The sequence below is a fragment of the Xenopus laevis genome, chromosome 1L (assembly GCF_017654675.1).
Source record: "Xenopus laevis strain J_2021 chromosome 1L, Xenopus_laevis_v10.1, whole genome shotgun sequence".
Classification (NCBI taxonomy): Eukaryota; Metazoa; Chordata; class Amphibia; order Anura; family Pipidae; genus Xenopus; species Xenopus laevis.
Window position 1 is genome coordinate 157,150,453 of NC_054371.1, and position 20,800 is coordinate 157,171,252.

The 20,800-nt window shown below is 40.3% G+C and overlaps 1 protein-coding gene across 2 annotated transcripts in view; it reads left to right on the forward strand.

Annotated features, from left to right (window-relative positions):
• tpcn1.L (two pore segment channel 1 L homeolog) overlaps positions 1-20,800 on the forward strand; it is a 34,793-nt gene that overhangs the window by 4,140 nt on the left and 9,853 nt on the right. For both annotated transcript variants that reach the window (XM_018260726.2, XM_018260735.2), the window contains exons 3-19: positions 1,218-1,324; positions 2,470-2,646; positions 5,321-5,434; positions 6,759-6,889; positions 7,388-7,476; positions 9,229-9,263; positions 9,772-9,830; positions 9,910-10,009; positions 10,106-10,222; positions 10,942-11,066; positions 11,475-11,523; positions 12,003-12,066; positions 12,228-12,272; positions 18,250-18,306; positions 19,127-19,180; positions 19,295-19,367; positions 19,957-20,064. In XM_018260726.2, the coding sequence (XP_018116215.1) occupies positions 1,218-1,324; positions 2,470-2,646; positions 5,321-5,434; positions 6,759-6,889; positions 7,388-7,476; positions 9,229-9,263; positions 9,772-9,830; positions 9,910-10,009; positions 10,106-10,222; positions 10,942-11,066; positions 11,475-11,523; positions 12,003-12,066; positions 12,228-12,272; positions 18,250-18,306; positions 19,127-19,180; positions 19,295-19,367; positions 19,957-20,064 (1,504 nt within the window). The remainder of the gene's footprint in view (positions 1-1,217; positions 1,325-2,469; positions 2,647-5,320; positions 5,435-6,758; positions 6,890-7,387; positions 7,477-9,228; positions 9,264-9,771; positions 9,831-9,909; positions 10,010-10,105; positions 10,223-10,941; positions 11,067-11,474; positions 11,524-12,002; positions 12,067-12,227; positions 12,273-18,249; positions 18,307-19,126; positions 19,181-19,294; positions 19,368-19,956; positions 20,065-20,800) is intronic.

Sequence of the window (20,800 nt, forward strand, 5' to 3'; positions counted from 1 at the left end):
TTTCCCCCTATATCCTACTTATGGTGGGAGATATTGGGCTTAATCTGAACGTTGGCTCTCGAGCACCGCATCAACCAGCTGATGCGGTCCTGGATTGGATGGGAAAAGAAAACCTGCCCGGTTGACATGTGGCTGATTTTCAGCCAGCTATTGGTCGGGTGGGCCTGGCAGTGGGGCCCACAAGGGCGCGCCGCCAACGAGGCGAGTTGAGAAACTCGCCTCAGGCCTCGGCTTTACTAATGCGAGAGAGCGCAATTGCGCTCTCAGCATTAGAGTTCCTGCCTCCCCTTCCGACTGGTAAACCGAGGAGGGGGCGGCATTGCAGGAGCCGACTCAGGCGGCGTTTTCCCCTGAATCGGCGCTGGGGGCCCATACACGTGCAGATAAGCTGCTGAATCTGTCTGAAGGGCCTGAATCAGGCCACAGACTCAAACATACAATAGTACGAAACAAATATTTGTAAGATTTTCAGACCGAGTGTGGATCGTGCTGACATTTTTCATACCAAGGTGATCGGACGCTTATTTGATCGGACAGGTTAGAAGATTTCTGTAGGCTAACCATAAGATCTCTGCATGTATTGCCTATCTGACAATATCAATGGGAGACTGTCACTACTATTTGTTGGACATAACTTTTGTACAATTGCTGTCAATTGTCTGTTAATAAATGTCCCCAGCATAGTGTGTTTTGTTCTCTTTACTACTAGTACTACTACTACTATAATCTGAATGGTTAGTTACAAGTTGGAAGATTAGTTTGCCCGACAATAGTTAATAATCTGCCCATCTACAGCCAGCTTTAAATCTGCCTATGTATGGCCATTTTAAGGTTGCATGTCCTAGATGTTTATCTCCTTTATAAAACTGGTAGTAGCAGCTTTCTCCTTTATAAAACTGGTACTAGCAGCAATAAGGGATTAGTTATGAGTTTAATAAATATGCCAGCTTTTTGCATTTCACAAATCTGAAAACTCGAGATCATAAATAAATAACCAAAAAAGAAGTGAAGCATGGGTTTGTGATGCTGTTATGTACATTTTACTGCCAAGCTAAACGTAATGGAGTTATGTAATAAAAGGTGCAAAGTTCACTCTGTCAAGCAATCGGCATTTAGCATTTTTTTATTACCTTGTAAACATGTTGGGAGAAAAATTTTGGTGTATTCAGTCGTTTATTGAATGTTGGTAATGTTTTGTACACTTTGCTTTCTTGTAGCCAGAGAAGATTATGATCTCACATACACCTCAGAGCAAGTCCAGACATCAGAAGATACTGTGGAGAGCTGGCAAACTCGATATCAGGAAGCAGCTATCTACCTCCAGGTTAGGACAAGGCACCAATGATAATACAAATGTGTAGCCTTACAGAGCATTTGTTTTTTAGACGGGGTCAGTGATCCCCATTTGAAATCTGGAAAGAGTCAGAAGAAGAAAGCAAATAATTTGAAAACTATAAGGGCTATTCCACACGGGGAGATAGCCACGCGTTTGCGGTCGCGGCGACAAAGCGCCGCGCCAGTCGCCGCGACCGGCGCAGGCGACAGTTTTGTATGGGCGCCTATGTAAAAACGCCTGTGCTAACCACACGAGGCGATGCGCTTTTCAACAGTCGCCTGAAAAAGCCTGGCGAGGCTCCCCGTGTGGACTAGCCCTAAAAAATAAATAATGAAGATAATTGAAAAGTTGATCAGAAGAGGCCATTCAGTAACATGCTAAAAATTAACTTAAAGGCTAAGCACCCCTTTGAAGGAGCGCTGTGTTGTATGTTGTGTGTTAGTGCAGGGAAGTGTTGCAAAGCCTGTGTGTGCTCAACTCTCTGAATGGCAACTCTCACCTACTCTATTAACTTGATAGGGCTATAGGTTATCCATGTTCTGTCCAGTGCAAATGGTTAATTATTTAGCCTGAATGCCATTCTGGGTTTTTTTGGTGTATGTTGGCAGATTCTAGGGGATAATTGTACAAGAAACTTTAGAATCTGTGTACCTCTATAATTTATGTTGAAAATCAGAATCAAGAATTCACTTATAACTGCACTATACATTTCCCACAAAAATAGAAATCTCTGCCAGTTCACAACCAGTGAATATATTTGTCATCCAGTGAGACTTCCTTCTTACTGCAAAGAGTTTTGGCACTGAAGTCTAGATATGGTAGTCTTTAACCTTGCTTTGCTGCTCTTTAATTACAGACTCGGTATGGGGGAATGTGCTGCCACTGGGGGAGCTGTTCATGAGTTTAAATGATGGGGAAAGGATGTCTGGGGAAGGGAGATCCACTTTTTCAAAAGGGTTACACTGATGTCCGAGAAGGCTCAGCTGTGAGAAACCAATTCACTCCCCATTGATACATTCAAATGCAACATTATTTTTATATAAAGAAGGAAAGGGTTTTTGTATCAGACTGTCATTTTCATTCCAAGATTTGTAAAAAAAAAAAATAAGGTTTCTGTGTTACTTTTGTTTCAGGAGGGGAAGAATAATGACAAGTTTTACACACACCCTCGTGATTCCAAGGCGCTCTCAGCGTATAATTTTGCCCACAATCACATGTTCTACCTTCTAGAACTCGGCACGGGCCTTCTCTTGCTCCTTTTGTCTTTGTGTGAAGCTCCTGCAGTGCCATTTCTTCGTCTAGACATATATGTAAGTATAGAATAACATTCTCTTTTCTTGTATACACCTACCTGTAAAGCAATGCAAGTACAAGTTACAAAATTTGCACGCACCCCATCATGCTTCTTAAGGGAGTTTGTCTAGGCAGTGGTCCCCAACCAGTAGCTCGTGAGCAACATGTTGCTCTCCAACCCCTTGGATGTTGCTCCCAGTGGCATCAAAGCAGGAACTTATTATTGAATTCCAGGCTTGGAGGCAAGTTTTGGTTCTCTAAAAACCAGATGCACTGCCAAACAAAGCCTCAATGTAGGTTGACAATACACATAGGGGTTACCAAGTGGCCAATCACAGCACTTATTTGGCACCCCAAGAACATTTTTCATGCTTGTGTTGCTCCCCAAGTCCTTTTACTTCTGAATGTTGCTCATGGGTTCAAAAGTTTGGGGATCTCTGGTCTAGGGTAATGCCGGATATAAATTCAGAGTTGATTACAGGGTGTCGGTTACCACTATGTTTTATTTATCTTAAACCTTGTTACACAGTGACTCAGCGGGTAGCACTGCTGTCTTTATTTCAGACAAGACACTGTAAGAAGTTTGTAGCAAAGTCAGAAGAAGTGCCACCCTTAAACTAATACGCTGCTTGAAGCCTCAGGTGCACAGCTGTATTCCTCTCTGCACAGGTTAAACTCCAGCAGCACTTGGTGAATCAAACTTTTATTCGTGCCAATAAGGAGTTTGTATGTTCTCCCCATGTCTGTGTGGGTTTTCCATGGGTACACTGATTTCCTCCAACACTCCAAAAACATACACAAAGGTTAATTGGCTTCTGATAAATTTGGCCCTAATGGAATAAAGACCTTAGGTGATTGACAGCAAAGGTCTTGAATAGAAAACATCCAAAAGCCACTGCTGCTGTACACACTCATTTCATTGTTGATTATTATGAAAGGATAAAAGTTTGGTTAGGGAGTCTGAAATTTGCACATACACACTAAAGTGTGAAGAAAAAACAGCAAACACTCCACTCTTAGGTAAAAACTACTTTTATTTCAACAGATTAAAACCATCAAAAACCTGACGCATTTTGTATACAAGGATACATAGTCCTAGACATGCCTATGGCTACGTATCCTTGTATACGAAACGCGTCAGGTTTTTGATGGTTTTAATCTGTTGAAATAAAAGTCGTTTTTACCTAAGAGTGTAATCCGGAGTGCTTGCTGTTTCTTCTTCATAATTTGCACAGATACCTCCTGCTACGTGTTCGGGCCGATGCACCCGGGCCACTCGACAAATTGGGTGAGTGAATTTCCCATCTATTTTCCAGCCAAAGGTGTTTCATACCTAAACGGAGGACCTGGGGCTTATACACCCAGGTCAGAGTATTAACAGGGTGAGCGGTTTTGTGTTTTGAGACTTATAAATTAGCAACTAAATATAAATATAAGTAATTTAAGCAGCACCCGTTTAAGTAAACAAGGAAACAGGACAGAGCAGCTTATGTTTATGGCTCACATCATACACACTAAAGGCCCCCAAACACAGATAGATATAACTAGCAAAAGATTATAAACTGATATAAACTGTCTGCAGCTTATTGGGCAGTGTATAGGGCCTTCCGATGGGCTTCCCCGATTGATTTCTGGCCAGATGTCAACCAGGTGGGTTTAAAAAACCGATCTGGTCCAGGAAAGTATTGGTTAATGCAGCCCTTGATCCACCCACCTGTATTCTTCTCGTTCTGCGTGATAGTGGGGTGCTCTACCTGATTAGTAATCACTTGTTGAAAGTGCTGGGTGCTTTACTAGAGGACCCTTTCCTTGCACGTGGTCATGGATAAATGCAAAAAGAAATCCAGGAGCACACCATTGAATTGCTCAGTGAAGTCACTGTTGTATTAAGGCCACATGGATCCGCTAAAAGGGCAAAGTTTCGAGCCCTTTATCAAGCCTATAGTGTTCACAACAAAAGATCTCGATTTAAAGAGTGAGTGGGGAGTGGAGGTGAAAGATGGGGAGGGGGACGGGTTACAAGAGTCCTCCACATCCATAGTACAATTAACCCAATCACAAAGTGATATCTGTATATATGGCTACATTGGCTCCGGGTGCAGACCCGTGAGTAGTTCAGCCCATTATGTTATTTGCCTTAGACTGCACAGGAAGTTGCCTGCTGTTAAACTGAGAGCTGCAGTGCAATTTTTATTTGTAATTTAAGCGGCCAAAGCGGATAGCTGTCACTGTTGTGCTGTGTCTCTGAAACAAACCTTGGTGCCTCAGTTGAACAAACATACAGAATGTACTTGCTCTATGTTCCAAAAGAATGCAGGTGGTAAAGTATTTACATTTTGCCTTATTTTTCTCCATAAATTATCCTGTTTTGTCTTGTGAAATTTCTACTCCAGATAATCTTTTTAAGTTGTAAATTAAGAGAAGAAATCCGATTATGTCTGTGTCCAGCCCAAAGACTTGTGTAGTATATTTTGCCCTCCCATGTTCGTATATTTTTTAATAACATTTGAGAGATGTGGCTGCAGTTTTATAATATGTGCATGTTAAACAGAAATATACTTTGGGAATGGGAAAGTATAGAAGTTTCTGAATGGGAAATTGTGTAACAAAATCCATTTATGTATTATTATGTGCAAGTGTATGAAAAACATATTGCACTATTCTCCTACCTATACAATGTTTTTGTTTTAGGTTCATGCTACACTTGAGCTACTTGCCTTGGCATTGGTGGTGTTTGAGTTGGCAATGAAGATGAGATGGCTGGGGGGCAAGACCTTTCTGAAGCATCGCAGAACAATGCTGAAGGTCAGAAAAGAGAGTAGCTGTATATGTGGAGGAACTGTATCTGTGTGCCACAGAGTAGCAAGAATCTCATATATTTCAGTACATTGGCATTTCAATAATTATCATTTTAGCTCTATATTTCAATTAGGCAGATATTTATTTTGTGCGAAGCAGATATAGTACTAACTCCCACAATGTAGTGCCACAATTTGCAACAGTCCCATTGGCTATGTGCCGTATACAAATCTACATATCATGTGCCAAAACATGATTATACAGGTATGGGATCCATTATCCAGAAACTTGTTATGCAGAAAGTTCCGAATTACAGAAAGGCCATCTCCCATAGACTCCAAACTAAGTTATAACGAATCCTTATTGGAGGCAGACCAGCCAACTGGGTTTATTTATTTAATGTTTACATGATTTTCTAGTAGACTTAAAGGAACAGTTCAGCGTAAAAATAAAAACCGGGTAAATAGGCTGTGCAAAATAAAAGATGTTTCTAATATAGTTAGTTAGCCAAAAATGTAAGGTATAAAGGCTGGAGTGAGCAGTGAGCTGCTTTTCAGCTCTCTAGGAAGCAGGAAGTAGTGTTCTGGCAGTTTACATCTATTTACCCAGTTTTTATTTTTATACTGAACAATTCCTTTAAGGTATGAAGATCCAAATTACAGAGAGATACGTTATCTGCAAAACCCCAGGTCCCAAGCATTTTGGATAACAGGTCCCATTCCTGTAATAGATATTTATATTCGTAACTGCTCATGCAAAATATTAGCTATTGATAATTTTGCACAGCGTCCAATCCTGTGTTTTGATTGAAAGATGTTCGTGGAGCTATCCTAATGTTTCCTTTAGCAGGGTGATTTGTTTCATCCACAGACTATCCAGTAGTTAAATTATCAATGCAAAAAGTTGAAGCTTAATCTATAGATTTTCTCTAATGTTTGTACATTTTTAATACAAATGTCAATCATCATCATTTATTTATATAGCGCTGACAAGATATGCAGTGTTTGGCAGGTTTGGCATAAAGAGAGGTTAGCGCAGTGAGGGGGTTGAGCTTACTGATGGGAAATGTATAGCACATGATGTATATAGTAACACTTGCTCCTCATGTACAATCGTCACCTACAACTTTCAGGATGGCAGAGCGGTACCTGTATAGACTGTGTATAATTTTGGAAGTAAGTTGAATCTAAAACATTTTGTATGGTATGCTCTAAAAAATCTGACAGTAGGAAAATGACATGAACCTGGATACAGATAAATGTAGTTTCAAAAATTGGCTTAACAAGAGTACCAATTAAGCTTATTTCACTATTTACTCTTTTCTTTTTAGAGTGCTGTGCTGGTGGTGCAGTTCATAGAAGCCATAGTAGTACTTGTGAGACAGACTTCACATGTACGTGTGACGCGAGCTCTACGTCCCATCTTTCTAGTGGATTGCAGATATTGTGGGGCAGTAAGAAGGTATTATTAGAGGAGATAACAAGGCATGGTGGGGGGGTTGTTTTGCTTTGTAGTGTTAAAACAAAGTAGCTATTGAGTTGAAATGCCAGTGGAGGTGATCTGGCAAATTTGCACCTAGGCAGTAACTCATGGCAACCAACAAATGTTTGCTTTCATTTTTCTACCTGAAAGTGATTGGTTGCTATTGGTTATTGCTCATGTACAAAATTGGCCATTATTTATAAATGAACTCCAAAGCCAATAGCTGTGACAGATTCTTTCACTTGGAAAGCAAAAAATTAAACATTCTCCACTTTCACGGAGCCAGCATCCTCCAGAGTCAGTGTATTTTCTTTTAGAATAAATGGAAGGTTGTTGTAACTGGGAAACAGCATTTTGACCACGGCAATAATACCCCGGGAGGATTATTGCAGTCAAAAGGAAACATGTGGGAGAGTCTCTCAAGTGGTCTATCATGCTTCATTTAAGAGACTGAATATAAAACTTCTCTTGCCACAGGAATCTGCGCCAGATCTTCCAGTCTCTTCCCCCTTTCATTGACATCTTACTTCTCCTACTGTTTTTTATGGTCATTTTCGCCATACTTGGTAAGCATTATATTTTGTTTTGTCTAAACTAAACTGAACAATTAAACATGTTTTATAAATGTGCTAATTAATAAACCGCATATTTTACTATAAACCGCATATACATTTATTGTTCATATTTTGGATACCGCATAGGCACTTCATAGGTACATTTTGGTCTTCAGTACTATATTTTTATTTTGTTTCTCTTTGACTTAGACTAAAAAATCTATCATGTTTTATGTTGTGATTTTCTGACTTTCTGCTGTTTTCCCTTAAAGGGGTACTAAAACAGCCTAACCAGTAGTCCCTTGCCCATCCCCAACCAGATTAAGTTGCATCCTCAGTATTAAAGTGTTGACAAAAGCTTTTATATTGTGAAATCGGTAAGGAAAGAGTTGAAATCAATGCTTTTCATGGAAGTAAATGTCCTTGGTTCTTCTTAGAGCCAGCCTTCTGATACCTTATTGCGATGGCTTTGTATGTGAAAGCATATTGTATTTCATGCTTCCTTCCAATTAAGTGGATGTCTAAATTAGGGGTATCAGATGTTCCTCCAAGGATATGCTATCATGGTTGCTGGAAGTTAATTTACTGGGAGTTGCAAGTAGTCAATGTTTCAGCAGTTTCTGGGGTTACTGTGCCATTATTTACTAATGTTTAAGCAAATCCAGGGAATCTGGTTCTGAAGCAAAGTAGTGGTAGCAGCACAGAGATTGGGAGCTCCTCTCAGTACAAGCATCTAATATACAGTATGGTTTGGAGTTGTTTTTTTTCACCCTGGCATTTTGCAGCTCTGGGCAGGGAACATCATTTCTGAATACCCCATTCAAGCAATCACCTGTACACCAGCAAAGTGCCCCAAATTGGGGGTTTTTTTTGCCATCACCCTTATCTGAATAAGCTGAACAGGCAAAGCTCTGTGTACATCAGCTGGGAAAGGGGAAGGTTACTGACATTTCTCCAGCTTGCAGGGATTCTTCATCTTATCCAAGAACAATTTAAGAGGATGAGGAGAACATAAGTGAAGTAAATGGCATACCTTATCAATATGCTCTTTAAAGGAATTGTTCAGTGTAAAAATAAAAACTGGGTAAATAGATAGGCTGTGCAATATAAAAAATGTTTCTAATATAGTTAGTTAGCCAAAAATGTAATGTATAAAGGCTGGAGTGATTTCATGTATAACAAGTCAGTCAGATCACTACTTCCTGCTTTTCAACTCTCTTGGTTTACACTGACTGGTTACCCTGGCTACCAGACAGTAACCAATCAGAGACTTGAGGGGGGGCCACATGGGTCATATCTGTTGCTTTTGAATCTGAGCTGAATGCTGAGGATCAATTACAAACTCACTGAACAGAAATTTACCATGTGGCCCCCCTTCAAGTCGCTGACTAACTCAGAGTTATAGAGCTGAAAAGCAGGAAGTTGGATTCTTGCTGTTTTATTAGACATCCAGTCACTCCAGCCTTTATATATTACACTTTTGGCTAACTAACTATATTAGAAACATTTTTTATTTTGCACAGCCTATCTATTTACACAGTTTTTATTTTCACACTGAACTATTCCTTTAAGAAAAAGCATATCAGCTCAGGATTATTCTTGTGAAGGAATATTTACTGATGTCTTTGGAGACTAAAATGTGTTTCCATGATCGTATCCCTTTAAGCAGCAATGTTTTTTTCACTGTATGACTGAATGCTCAATCAATTTCTGTAGATAAGGCTAGACATATCTCTATACTCTAACTGCATTTTTTTTTTCTAGGTTTTTACTTGTTTTCCTCTAACCCAACTGATCCGGTGAGTCACAAAGGTCTATAAAGTACACCCTTTTTATCAAGTTTTTCACGTTTGTAACCATTGTTCATCTGTAATCCTCCAAAATGATTAATGCGCCTGAATGCTCACTGGTGCTATCTCACCAAAAGCTGATTCACCTCCTTTAAGTCCAGGCTGATTTCACAGGCCAAACTAAACAATCCAGACGTGGCCATATTATACTTTTATCAACCAGTGATCACATGATTTAATAGCTCAGATATGCAACTTTTGCATGTGTGTAGCCAGCATTAGCTTTTCAGTAAAATAAGAGGGGCATACCCCCATTTATTACCAACAATGCACCATCAGTGTGTTGTGGGGTGAACCATCCCCTTATCAGGAATATCCAACCAATCACATGGAGTTATTGCTGAGATATGCAGCAACTCCATTTATGGTCATTATTAGCTTTTCCTTGTACTGCCATGCTTTAAGCTTACATTATTTTTCCAAGTTCTGTGTCGATAATGTGTTTATCTCTTACCAGTATTTCAACACTCTAGAGAACAGCCTTGTCAGCCTGTTTGTTCTTCTTACAACTGCCAAGTAAGTGCTTGTCTTTCTTGTAGTCCACTGAAGTCACCAGCCTTATCATATGGTTATAATGCACTTTCTCACATTTTAGTTTCCCAGATGTTATGATGCCAGCGTATTCCCGCAACCCATGGTCCTGTATCTTCTTCATCATTTACCTGTCAATTGAGCTGTACTTTATCATGAACCTGGTAAGAATTTTCCGCCTCCCAATTGGACATAATAACTAGGCACTTTTGCTTTTATTTATTGGCACTGTCTAGAAATATCACTCTCTCTTTTCACAGCTGTTGGCAGTTGTTTTTGATACTTTCAATGATATTGAGAAGAAGAAGTTCAAATCGTTGTTACTTCACAAGCGCTCTGCAATTCAACACAGCTACCAGTTGCTTCACAGCGTGCAGGTATCAAGAATTATAGGCAGAACTTCATGAGGATTATAATTATCATGTATTTTTAGAGAACAAACATATTCCGCAGCTCTGTACAATAAATGGGTTTATACATACATAGCGACCAGTTAACACTGCAAAATGCGAAGAGGGTCCTGTCCAAAAAAAGTTTTCAATCTTAAATTGAATAGTTTTTTATATGTACTTAACATACTGAGCAGGTGGGCTGTAATATTAGATATATACATAACATTTTTGTTTTCTGTGAAACAAAAATCCCTTGTAAAAATCTTGTAAAACTTTCTCTGATGAACAAAAAAAGCCTCCATAAAAAAATGCCATCCGCATCGGACGTTTATTGGACCTTTTGAAAAACAGTATGTTTTGTTATTTGCAGTTGCACGTCAGTTTTTGCTTTTTTTTCATAAATAATCTTGACTATAAATGCTCTATCAAAGAAAAAGCATACACAAAACATGCATGTGGACATGCTACACTACTTTCCGAACTGACATGAGGTTTATTAATAGTCTTTTTTCAGCCTGCAGAATGAATGATCTTTGGCTCATTTACTGCAGAAAAAAATCCTTATTATAAGGTGAAGCTTGTATTTTATTTCTGCATGTTCAGCAATAATGTATAATTTCTGGGTTTCAGTGGCACCTTGATGTCCATTTTTTAATGAACCAAAATATAGTTACCCTTGCTTTACCTATAAACTTCCCCTACAGGTCACTTCAGGTGTTTCCTTCCGCCACTTTAATGGAATGATGAAGTTCTACAAGCCTGGTATGTCAGCACGTGATCGCTACCTGACATACAGAGCCTTGAAACAAAGTCAGGCAGACAACCTTCGGTAATTATATTTAGAGCACTTTTGCATAGGACGGGTTGTTATTCATGGCCATCCAGTGGTATGATTATGAATGTCCTCATATTAAAATGTATGGATGTTAGTATAGCTACATACAGGCACAAATTAGCATTTATTGGAAAAATTGAGAGGAGTAAATAATCTACCTACATATTTATACTGATATTCATTAGGATTTTTTACTGTAGGTACTGCACACCTGTTTGGTGTAGATTTTCACATTCCTTGCAGCTGTAATTTTCACACATACAGGTCCTTGCATGGTATACATTTTGTAATCCACAGCACCAATAATTTGAAAGTCTACATAATTCCTTCTTTCATTATTACAATTATTAGTACTCTGTTTATCTTGATAAGCTATGTTTCATTTGACTTATTTTAATTCAGACTGAAAGACTTCTACCATTTTTATGAAGTTGTTGAATTGAAGTGGAAGGTAAGTATCAGATTGTTACCTTGTCATTTTCATTGAGATTACTAGTTGGTATTCAATTTTGTGTAACTGATCTCCAAGGAGATGCAAATTTTAACACGTGCCATGTGCACTAATGAGTGCATAGTTGTGCCTTTAAGCATGCAATGCATTGAATGGTTGTGCCTTATTCGAGTGCAGAATAACTGTACATTATGCTTTTGTGGCAGTTGTGTCTCTAACAATGCATCAAGTAAAAAGCTCATAGGATATTGCAATAAAGCCATGTACTGAATGCCTGCAGGGTTGTGAAGCAACATTTATCCCATGTTCCATCCATGTGCTTGCCCCACTTTTGTGTTAGCTTTGCACAGTCAGACCCATTAGGTTGGTGTTTGCTGCAAATGTGGAACTGATCAACTACAGGTATGGGATTCTCCCATAGACTCCATTTTATCCAAATAATCCAGATTTTTGTATATTACATTCTTTGTTTTTGCCAGGTTCAGAAGATACGGGAGCACTGGTTTGATGACCTGCCTCCAACAGCACTCCTGATCTTTAAAGGTGCAGTAAAAGCGGAAAAGACTGTTAACATTGTACCAGTAGTTATGTAATTTGGCAATTCACCAATGACTGATCACATGCAGCAGATTGTTGTAATTAAAACAGGGATGTGAAGTCATTTGCAAGTATATTGTAATTTCTTTTTGTTTGTTTTCATTCAGGTGTGAATGTTTTGGCAAATTCCAGGGCCTTCCAATATACTATGTGTAAGTAGGCGCCTGTGTAATCTAAAATTAGCCATTTAGTTATTCAAGGTTTAAAAATAAATGGATAAAAGCTTGTGTGTGTATGTATGTGTGTGTGTGTATATGTGTGTGTGTGTGTGTGTATATGTATATATATGTATGTATATATATATATATATATATATATATATATATATATATATATATATATATATATATATATATATATATATATATATATATATATATATATATATATATAATTTTTTTTTAATTTATTTCTCCAAGTCTGTTTGGGGGACACAGGGACAGTGGGGTATAGGTAGTGCCACTAGGAGGCAGGACACGACCAAGAAAAAAACTGACTCCGCCTCCACTGGCTATACCCCCCAGCAGGCGGAGCTTAGTTTAGTTTGCGTTGTGTCTTCAGGAGTATAGGACTTCTATTTTTTATTTTTACTTAATTATTGTGTGATCAGCTAAAACTGACACCAGGGGATGGCCCAGGGCCCCTGCACTGAGTAGGAGTACCCAATTGGCATCTCCCAGCGGGGGAACTGTTTCTTGGGTTCTTATCAGTGTGCCCTGCACAGACCATCCAGTCACTTTATCCCCTGTTTCCCTATAGGGGTGCAAGAGCTGGCCAGAAAACAGAAAAGAATGTTCCAGGGGGTGAGTATTGCTGAACCTTCCTCCCCTAGACATTCCCTACACAGGCGCTCGGGTTCACACAACACAAGTTTTTCCGGTCCCCTCCAGCCGCACTGGAAAACTTTTCATTTGACTTGTGGTTTGTCAGGAGGGGACCGTGGATGCGCGGCATTATTTAAATGAGCGCAGATTCTGCCTTGAGACGCGAGACATTAGTCTTGCGTTACCAGAGCTTGTTATCTCGGCGGCCATTTTGAAAGGGCTTGAGGCGGAACGCATTCGCAAGGGTGCGCTTAGCACAGATCCCAGCGCCGAGGTAAACTGCCTGAGGGACGAAGTGATCAGCACACGAGGAATCGCTTGTGCTACTATTAGCAGGGCTCTCCCAAGGAACCACTGTTTCCCCCATATTTTTCTGGCAGCTCCCCTTCTATTGCAGGCAGCGCCAAAACTATTCTTAAGGGGACCTTCTCTCCTTCCTGTCACCATGTCTGAGGGTCAAGGAGATAACCTTTTTTCCAGGGGAGCACCTCCAGCTCAAATTAGATTCCTGGCTTGTGTCAATTGTCACAAATCTTTGCCCTCTGAGCACAAAGAACCATTGTGTGTTAAATGTAAGCCGGCTGGGAAAAGTTCTGAACCTCCAGAACCTACTCCCCCCCCCTCTCCCCCAGTTGAGTCAAACCACACAAGGGGAATCATCTGCCACTATTAGAGACTCTTCCCCACCCAGAGCTTCACCAACTAGAAGACCTTCCACCCCTGAGTGGCCATCACAACTGGCCACAGGGATTCCAATACTGGCTGAGTCTTTGAACAAGCTCCTGTCAAGACTCGACAATCCCAAGGGGAGGCCATCTAAAAGCAGAGCTCCTTCTCCATCTGACGAGGACTCTAACTCTCCACCCAGATTTTCCTCTCCACTTCCATTGGATTAGGGGGAGGATTGTGACCGCTTGGAGGGCGAGCTTTCTTCCAATTCAGATCCAGACGAGGAGTCATCCAGACTTTTCTCTGAATCAGTGTATTCTCTAATCTCCTCTGTACTAGAGACACTCCATCTTCAAGAACCAGAGACCTCATCAGATTCTTCCAAATTGATTTGCAAGTGCCACAGCAAAACACCAGTTTTTCCCTCTCACTCACAGCTGGACCAGATCATCCAACAGGAGTGGGATAAACCAGAGAGACGTTTTCAGGCCAACCGCCGATTCCAAAAGCTCTATCCATTCCCGCCTGAGCTTACAGAAAAAGTCAGCACCACCCTCAGTGGATGCACTAGTGTCTCAACCTTCAAAAAACACAGCTCTCCCAGTTCCTGACGCCTCATCATTCAAGGATTCGATGGACAAGAAGTTAGAGAGTCTTCTAAGATCTGTGTTTTCAGCCTCAGGCACTTCACTGCGTCCTGTTTTAGTGTCCACATGGGTGAGCAGGGCTATCCAGTCCTGGACAGCTTCTCTCCTTGAGGCAATTGACTCGGGGGCTCCTCGCACACAAACTCTCTCAATTGACTTCCCAGATTAAAGAAGCAAACAACTATTTATGTGAGGTGTCCCTGACACTGTTCAAGTAATCAGCAGATCTTCTGCATTAGCAGTGGCGGCTCGTAGATCCCTTTGGATGAAATTATGGTCTGCAGACTTTTCCTCCAAGAAATCCTTGACCTCTATTCCCTTCAAGGGAAAACTCCTCTATGGCCCAGATCTGGACAAAATCATCAGTCAAGTTACAGGGGGCAAGAGTACATTACTACCGCAACCAAAGGCACACTCATCCTTTCGCAGGGGCAAGTTTTTTCGTAGCTCCCAAGCCAAGAGTACGAGGTCATCCCCTCCAAGACAATCTTTTGGTTGAGGGCACTTCAGTGGTAGACCAAAGCAAACCTGGCAGAACAGGAAGCACACTACAAAGGCCGGGGACAAGACTACCTCGGCATGACGGTGTCCCTATACATTCGGACACGACACCAATCGGGGGAAGATTAGGTCAGTTTTCCGGGGCGTGGCCCTCACATGTTCAGGATGCCTGGATCCACAAAGTGGTATCCCAAGGTTACCACCTAGAGTTCTCCTCCCCCCCATTGTTTCTTCATGTCCAGAGTTCCACAAGAACCAAGCAAACAAGCAGACTTCCTAAGCATCATTTCCAATCTTCTCCTCTCAGAAGTAATTACTCCCATACCTCCCGGACAACTCTGCAGAAGATACTACTCAAACCTATCTGTAGTACCCAAGAAGGACGGGACCTTCCGTCCCATCTTGGACCTAACGGAGTTGAACAAATTCATCAGTCCAAGACGATTCAAGATGGAGTCTCTCCAATCCGTCATCGCAGCCATGTCTCCAGGACAGTTCCTAATTTCCCTCGACATAAAAGATGCTTACTTACATGTACCCATTTTCCCTCCTCATCGGAAATACTTGCGCTTTGCCTTCCAAAATCACCACTACCAATTCACGAGCCTCCCATTCGGTCTAACATCGGCTCCTTGGGTCTTCACCAAGATCATGTCAGCAGCCAAAGCAGTGATATGCAGTGTGGGAGTTTCAATCACTCCGTATTTGGACGATCTGCTGATCAAGACTCCTTTGGAAGTTCGCCATTCACTCAAGGTGACCATAGACAAACTCCAGGAATTGGGCTGGGTCTTGAACCTGAAAAAATCATCACTGACGCCCAGCCAATCCATGAATTTTCTGGGTATGCATTTCAACACTCAGACATAGAGAGTTTCTCTGCCTCAAGTGAATTGGTCAAGTCTCTCCTACAAAAGCCTCTGTACACAGCCAGGTTTTGTATGAAGGTGTTGGGGGTAATGGTCTCCACCATAGAGGCGGTACCACTTGCCCAATTTCATCTTCAGGATCTCCAATGGAATATCCTAGCAGCCTGGAAAAGGAAATCCCTGCTTCAGGAGATCCGACTAACTCCTCTGGTGGCTTCAGACCTCTCACCTCACGTCAGGCAGACCTCTCGGAGAGCCCATGTGGCGCATCCTCAAGACAGACGCAAGTCTCTTCAGCTGGGAGCAGTTCTCGAGGGAAGGTCGCCACAGGGGACATGGAATTCAGACGAAAAGAAACTACCGATCAACCTGCTCGAAATCCGAGCGATCCGTCTAGGCCTTGCTCATTGGCAAGAGGATCTGAAGGGGCAGGCCGTAAAGATACAAACAGACAATTCCAAAGCGGTGGCCTACATCAAACACCAAGGCGGCAACTGAAGCAGTGCACTGAACAAGGTCAAGTTCATATTTCAATGGGCCGAAGTTAATCGGACTCTACTGTCAGCCATTTACATTCCAGGACTACTAAACTGGGAAGCAGATTTCCTAACCATGTAGTCCTTAGACCCAGGAGAGTGGTCATTACAGGACGTATTTCTCCAGATAACGCAGAAGTGGGGGATTCCAGAGGTGTATCTCATGGCAACTCAACACAATCGAAAAGTCCCCACCTTTCTAGCTCGCTGCAGGGACCCACTAGCCTTAGACGCCGATGCTCTCATGGCAAGATGGCAATTTTGTCTAGCATACGCCTTTCCACCCATTCCACTTCTTCCCAGAATTCTCAGAAAACTGCAGAGGGAACAGACTACTCTCATACTCATAGCACCAAGGTGGCCTCGACATTCCTGGTTCACGGACCTCCTCAATATGTCCGTAGCGAAGCCATGGACTCTACCTCAGGTCCCAGATCTGCTAACACAAGGTCCAATACGACATCCAAATCCAAAAAACCTCAATTTGACGCCGTGGCTCTTGAGATCCATATCCTAATGCAAAAGGGTTTCTCTAAAGCCGTGGCACACACTATGTGCGCCGCTCGTAAACCATTCTCAGCCAAAGCTTACCACAGAGTCTGGTCTACCTACCACCAGTGGTGCATTCTTCACAAAGCTGACTTCAAGGTCTTCTAAATTCCAAACATCCTGGATTTTCTGCAAGAAGGGCTATCCATAGGTCTGCCACTAGGTTCACTCAAATCCCAAGTGTCGGCATTATCAGTACTTTTTCAGACGTCTGTCCTTTCTACCCGGTATCAAAAAGTTTTTGCAGGGGGTAGCCCATGTGGCCCCTCCTGTTTGAGCACCAGCTCCACTCTGGGATCTCACATTGGATTAAACAAGCAATTCAGAGATCCTACATTGCTAAGGGGCGGACCCCTCCAGTCAGACTTACAGCTCACTCTACAAGGGGGATGAGTATGTCCTGGGCGTTCAGAAACCAGGCTTCGGCAGAACAGCTGTGTAAGGCAGCTACGTGGACCTCTGTCCATTCTTTCTCAAAATTCTACCATTTTGACACCTTTGCGGCTTCTGACACTCTCTTTGGCAGAAAGGTGCTCCAAGCCGCAGTGGCTACTTAAGCCTCATCTCCCACCCGAGGTTATAGGGGACAGCTTTGGTACGTCCCCACTGTCCCTGTGTACCCCAAGCAGACTTGGAGAAAAGGAGATTTTGTGTACTCACCGTTAAATCTCTTTTTCTCTTCGCTTGGGGACACAGGGCTTCCCTCCCTGGATTGAGGCTTCTTCTCTTTTCCGTCAGGCATGTTTACGGGTTGGTGTTTTCAAGTTATACTATGCATGTTGCATTAAAGATTCTATTTATTTTAATTCCTTTTGACTTTGGCACAAACTGAGCTAAGCTCCGCCACTGGGGGGTATATCCAGTGGAGGCGGAGTCAGTTATTTCCTTGGTTGTGTCCTGCCTCCTAGTGGTACTAGCTATACCCCACTGTCCCTGTGTCCCCCAAGCAACTGAAAAGGAAGAGATTTAACGGTGTGTACACAAAATCTCCATATATATACATATAAGAGGACCGAAACGTTGAAGTGGCTTATAAATAAAACACTGAATCATGAAGGGAAGTGCTGGTCTGGGCATTGTTTGTGCCTGATTGACTACATAATTGATATTGATCGTGCACCCCGCAAGATATTTTAGTAAGAGTGCAAGTACTCTGCAGCCTCGAGATATATATGTGTATATATATATATATATATATATATATATATATATATATATATATATATATATATATATATATATATATATATATATATATATATATATATATATATATATATATATATATATATATATATATATATATACAAATCTGACCAATTACCAATTAAAGCAAAGTTAAAACAGTAAAATGTATATGCTCTTCTTTTGCCTAGTGTATTAGCTAAATGCCTTTGCATCTTAACATCCACATTCTGGCATCTTTAACAGGTTATGAGAGAATGCTCTTGTGATCTGATATATCTAAAGCATTAATTTGAAGCTACTCTTTTATGCAAGTTAAAATAAGTATGATCTTTTTTTGTCTGCACAGATGCAGTAGTTGCCATCAATGGCTTCTGGATTCTGGCAGAGACATTCATGTTGCAAGGTGAGATCTGTCATTGTCACCTGTCGCCATGTACCCATCATCTGAAAATAAACTGCACTCTATTACAGTGCATGGAGAGCAAATTATTGTACAACCTCTACATGTGATCATTCTGATTTTTATTCTTGAGGTCCTCACCCCAGTATTACATTTGATAAAGTATTTTTAAGCTGTCTTTTATATTATTTGTTAAATTCATGTTTTTTACGGATGCTCCTAAAAGCCTGTTCTAAAAGTCATAATATAGCAATATGACTTAATACTTCACTTCACACCAGTGAATATCATTTTCTCAGATTGCTTTTTTTTAAGGGGCTGAATAAGGACGCAAATTACCTAATTAAATTGTTGATAAACTGTAAAATAGATGCAGGGGTTGTAAATTACTTTTTTAATGTTAAATTTGTAGATACATTTGTGTAATGGCTTGAAATTATCCTGAATTAAGTCACTTTATGGCAATAAGAAAGAGGGTGTTGTTTGTGTGCTAGGCTTGTAAAATTATATTTTTAATTTTATTTTTCCTATAAAAGATTAATAAAACATAATGATGTAGTCCTAAATTATTCCACAAATAAATCTTTAGTCTTAATGTCTTTGGCAGTAGAAAGTGGGAGCTACCATACAATGTGATCTATTTTATAGTTCTTAAGCTTTTAGCTTTAGTTATATTAATTCTCAATATCAACAGACTTTGGATATTTAAAAAAATCTGCTAGATGATAATCATCTTCTTCATCATCATCATTTATTCATATACTGCCAGCAAATTACTCCACCTTAATGACGAATAGATGTTAAATATTCCATCTTGTTTTAGGTGGAAATTATTTTCCAGAAGGGGTTCCATGGAGCTACATTGTTTTTCTCACAAGTAAGTTCTATGGCATTCTCATTCCTTGTCCTGTGGTGCTCTACATCTCTTTACTACGTTTTCCCTCTGTTCTGTTTGTGGAATAAATTCTCATAATTTCTCCCTGTATTACAGTTTATGGTTCTGAATTGCTACTTAAGTTGACAGGCTTGGGCCCAGTGGAATACTTCTCATCAGGCTGGAATTTGTGAGTAGTCCTATTAAATTGTCTTGTAAGAGTAAACCAGGAGGATTCTTAGAGTTTGTTATATGTTAATTTTTTCCAGCTGCATGCATTTGGCTGAAAATTAATTTAATGAAAAAATGAATATCTTGTGATGTTGCTTTGCTTAGAAAATTAGTCATCTTTTATTTTTCTGGTCTGTTCAACATCACATTCCTTTTCTCACCAGATGTACTTTATTAGTTTCTGATTTATTATATTAGTGGTTTAAAAATGGCTAATATCTCAAAACTAGAAAAATGCATAATGTAAATAGCAAAAGTCATTACAACTGCCCTCTAAGCAATTTTACACTCCTTTGTTTTGAGGATTTCCTATAAATGAAAACATTTTCATTGCTTTGTGTCTCCGAACTATAAAGTGCAATCTTTCTAAAGAGACATTTAACCTATTCAAGTACCTGTTATACCCATATAGTGGATAGTGGAATAGATCATTCTGCATTGGAAACATAGAATAGTCTTCCATCAGTTTAGTATTTTGTTTTCCTTTATTCTGTACATTGGTGTGTGTGTGTGTATGTTGTATTATGTGTAAAATTTTGCTTTTTCAGTTTTGACTGCTCTGTGACTTTATTGGCTCTGCTTGGGCTCCTGGTTCTGGCCTTCAACATGAAGCCTTTCTATTTCATTGTGGTACTACGGCCCTTGCAGCTTCTAAGGTCAGTGTGAGGGATTTGTTATGGGGTATGGGTTCTGTTCTGATTCCAGTCTATAAAGCCTGTGGCACACGTACAAATTCTGGGCATTTTGTATGTTGTTTTTACATTCTCAAAACATGCCCTTAATTATCCATTCGTTGCTACCAATTACAATTTTGTTAAACTGTCATTTTTTTGCCACATGTAACCGGAAATTCACTGGAAATAGCACATTCTCAGGTGAGAATTGTTTGAAAATTATACATGCTGAGGTTTTACACAAATAAAGACAACCCATCACGCTAATAAATCATTTGAAATTCTACTTTATAGTGTTAGTTGGGCAAAATAAACTTTACTTACACTATATAAATGATCTAAGTCTTTTTCATACCTGAAAAATTGCAGCGTACAGGCAGGAGTGATTTGTGTGGAGGCGGTAATTTATGATTGACTGCTGCACTTTTTAAATGATTAAAGGTATTCCGTCATGATTTTAATGGTGTGGTTTTTTTATTTCTAAATTACACTGTTCAAACTGCAAATAATTCACTCTATCATGTAAAATTTCATTCCTGAACCAGCAAGTGTATTTTTTAATTTATAATATTGGTGTGTAGGCAGCCATCTCAGGTCATTTTGACTGGTCATGTGATTTCAGAAAGAGCCAGCACTTTAGGATGGAACTGCTTTCTGGCAGGCTGTTGTTTCTCCAACTTAACTGAATGTGTCTCACTTAGACTTGGATTCTTACTAT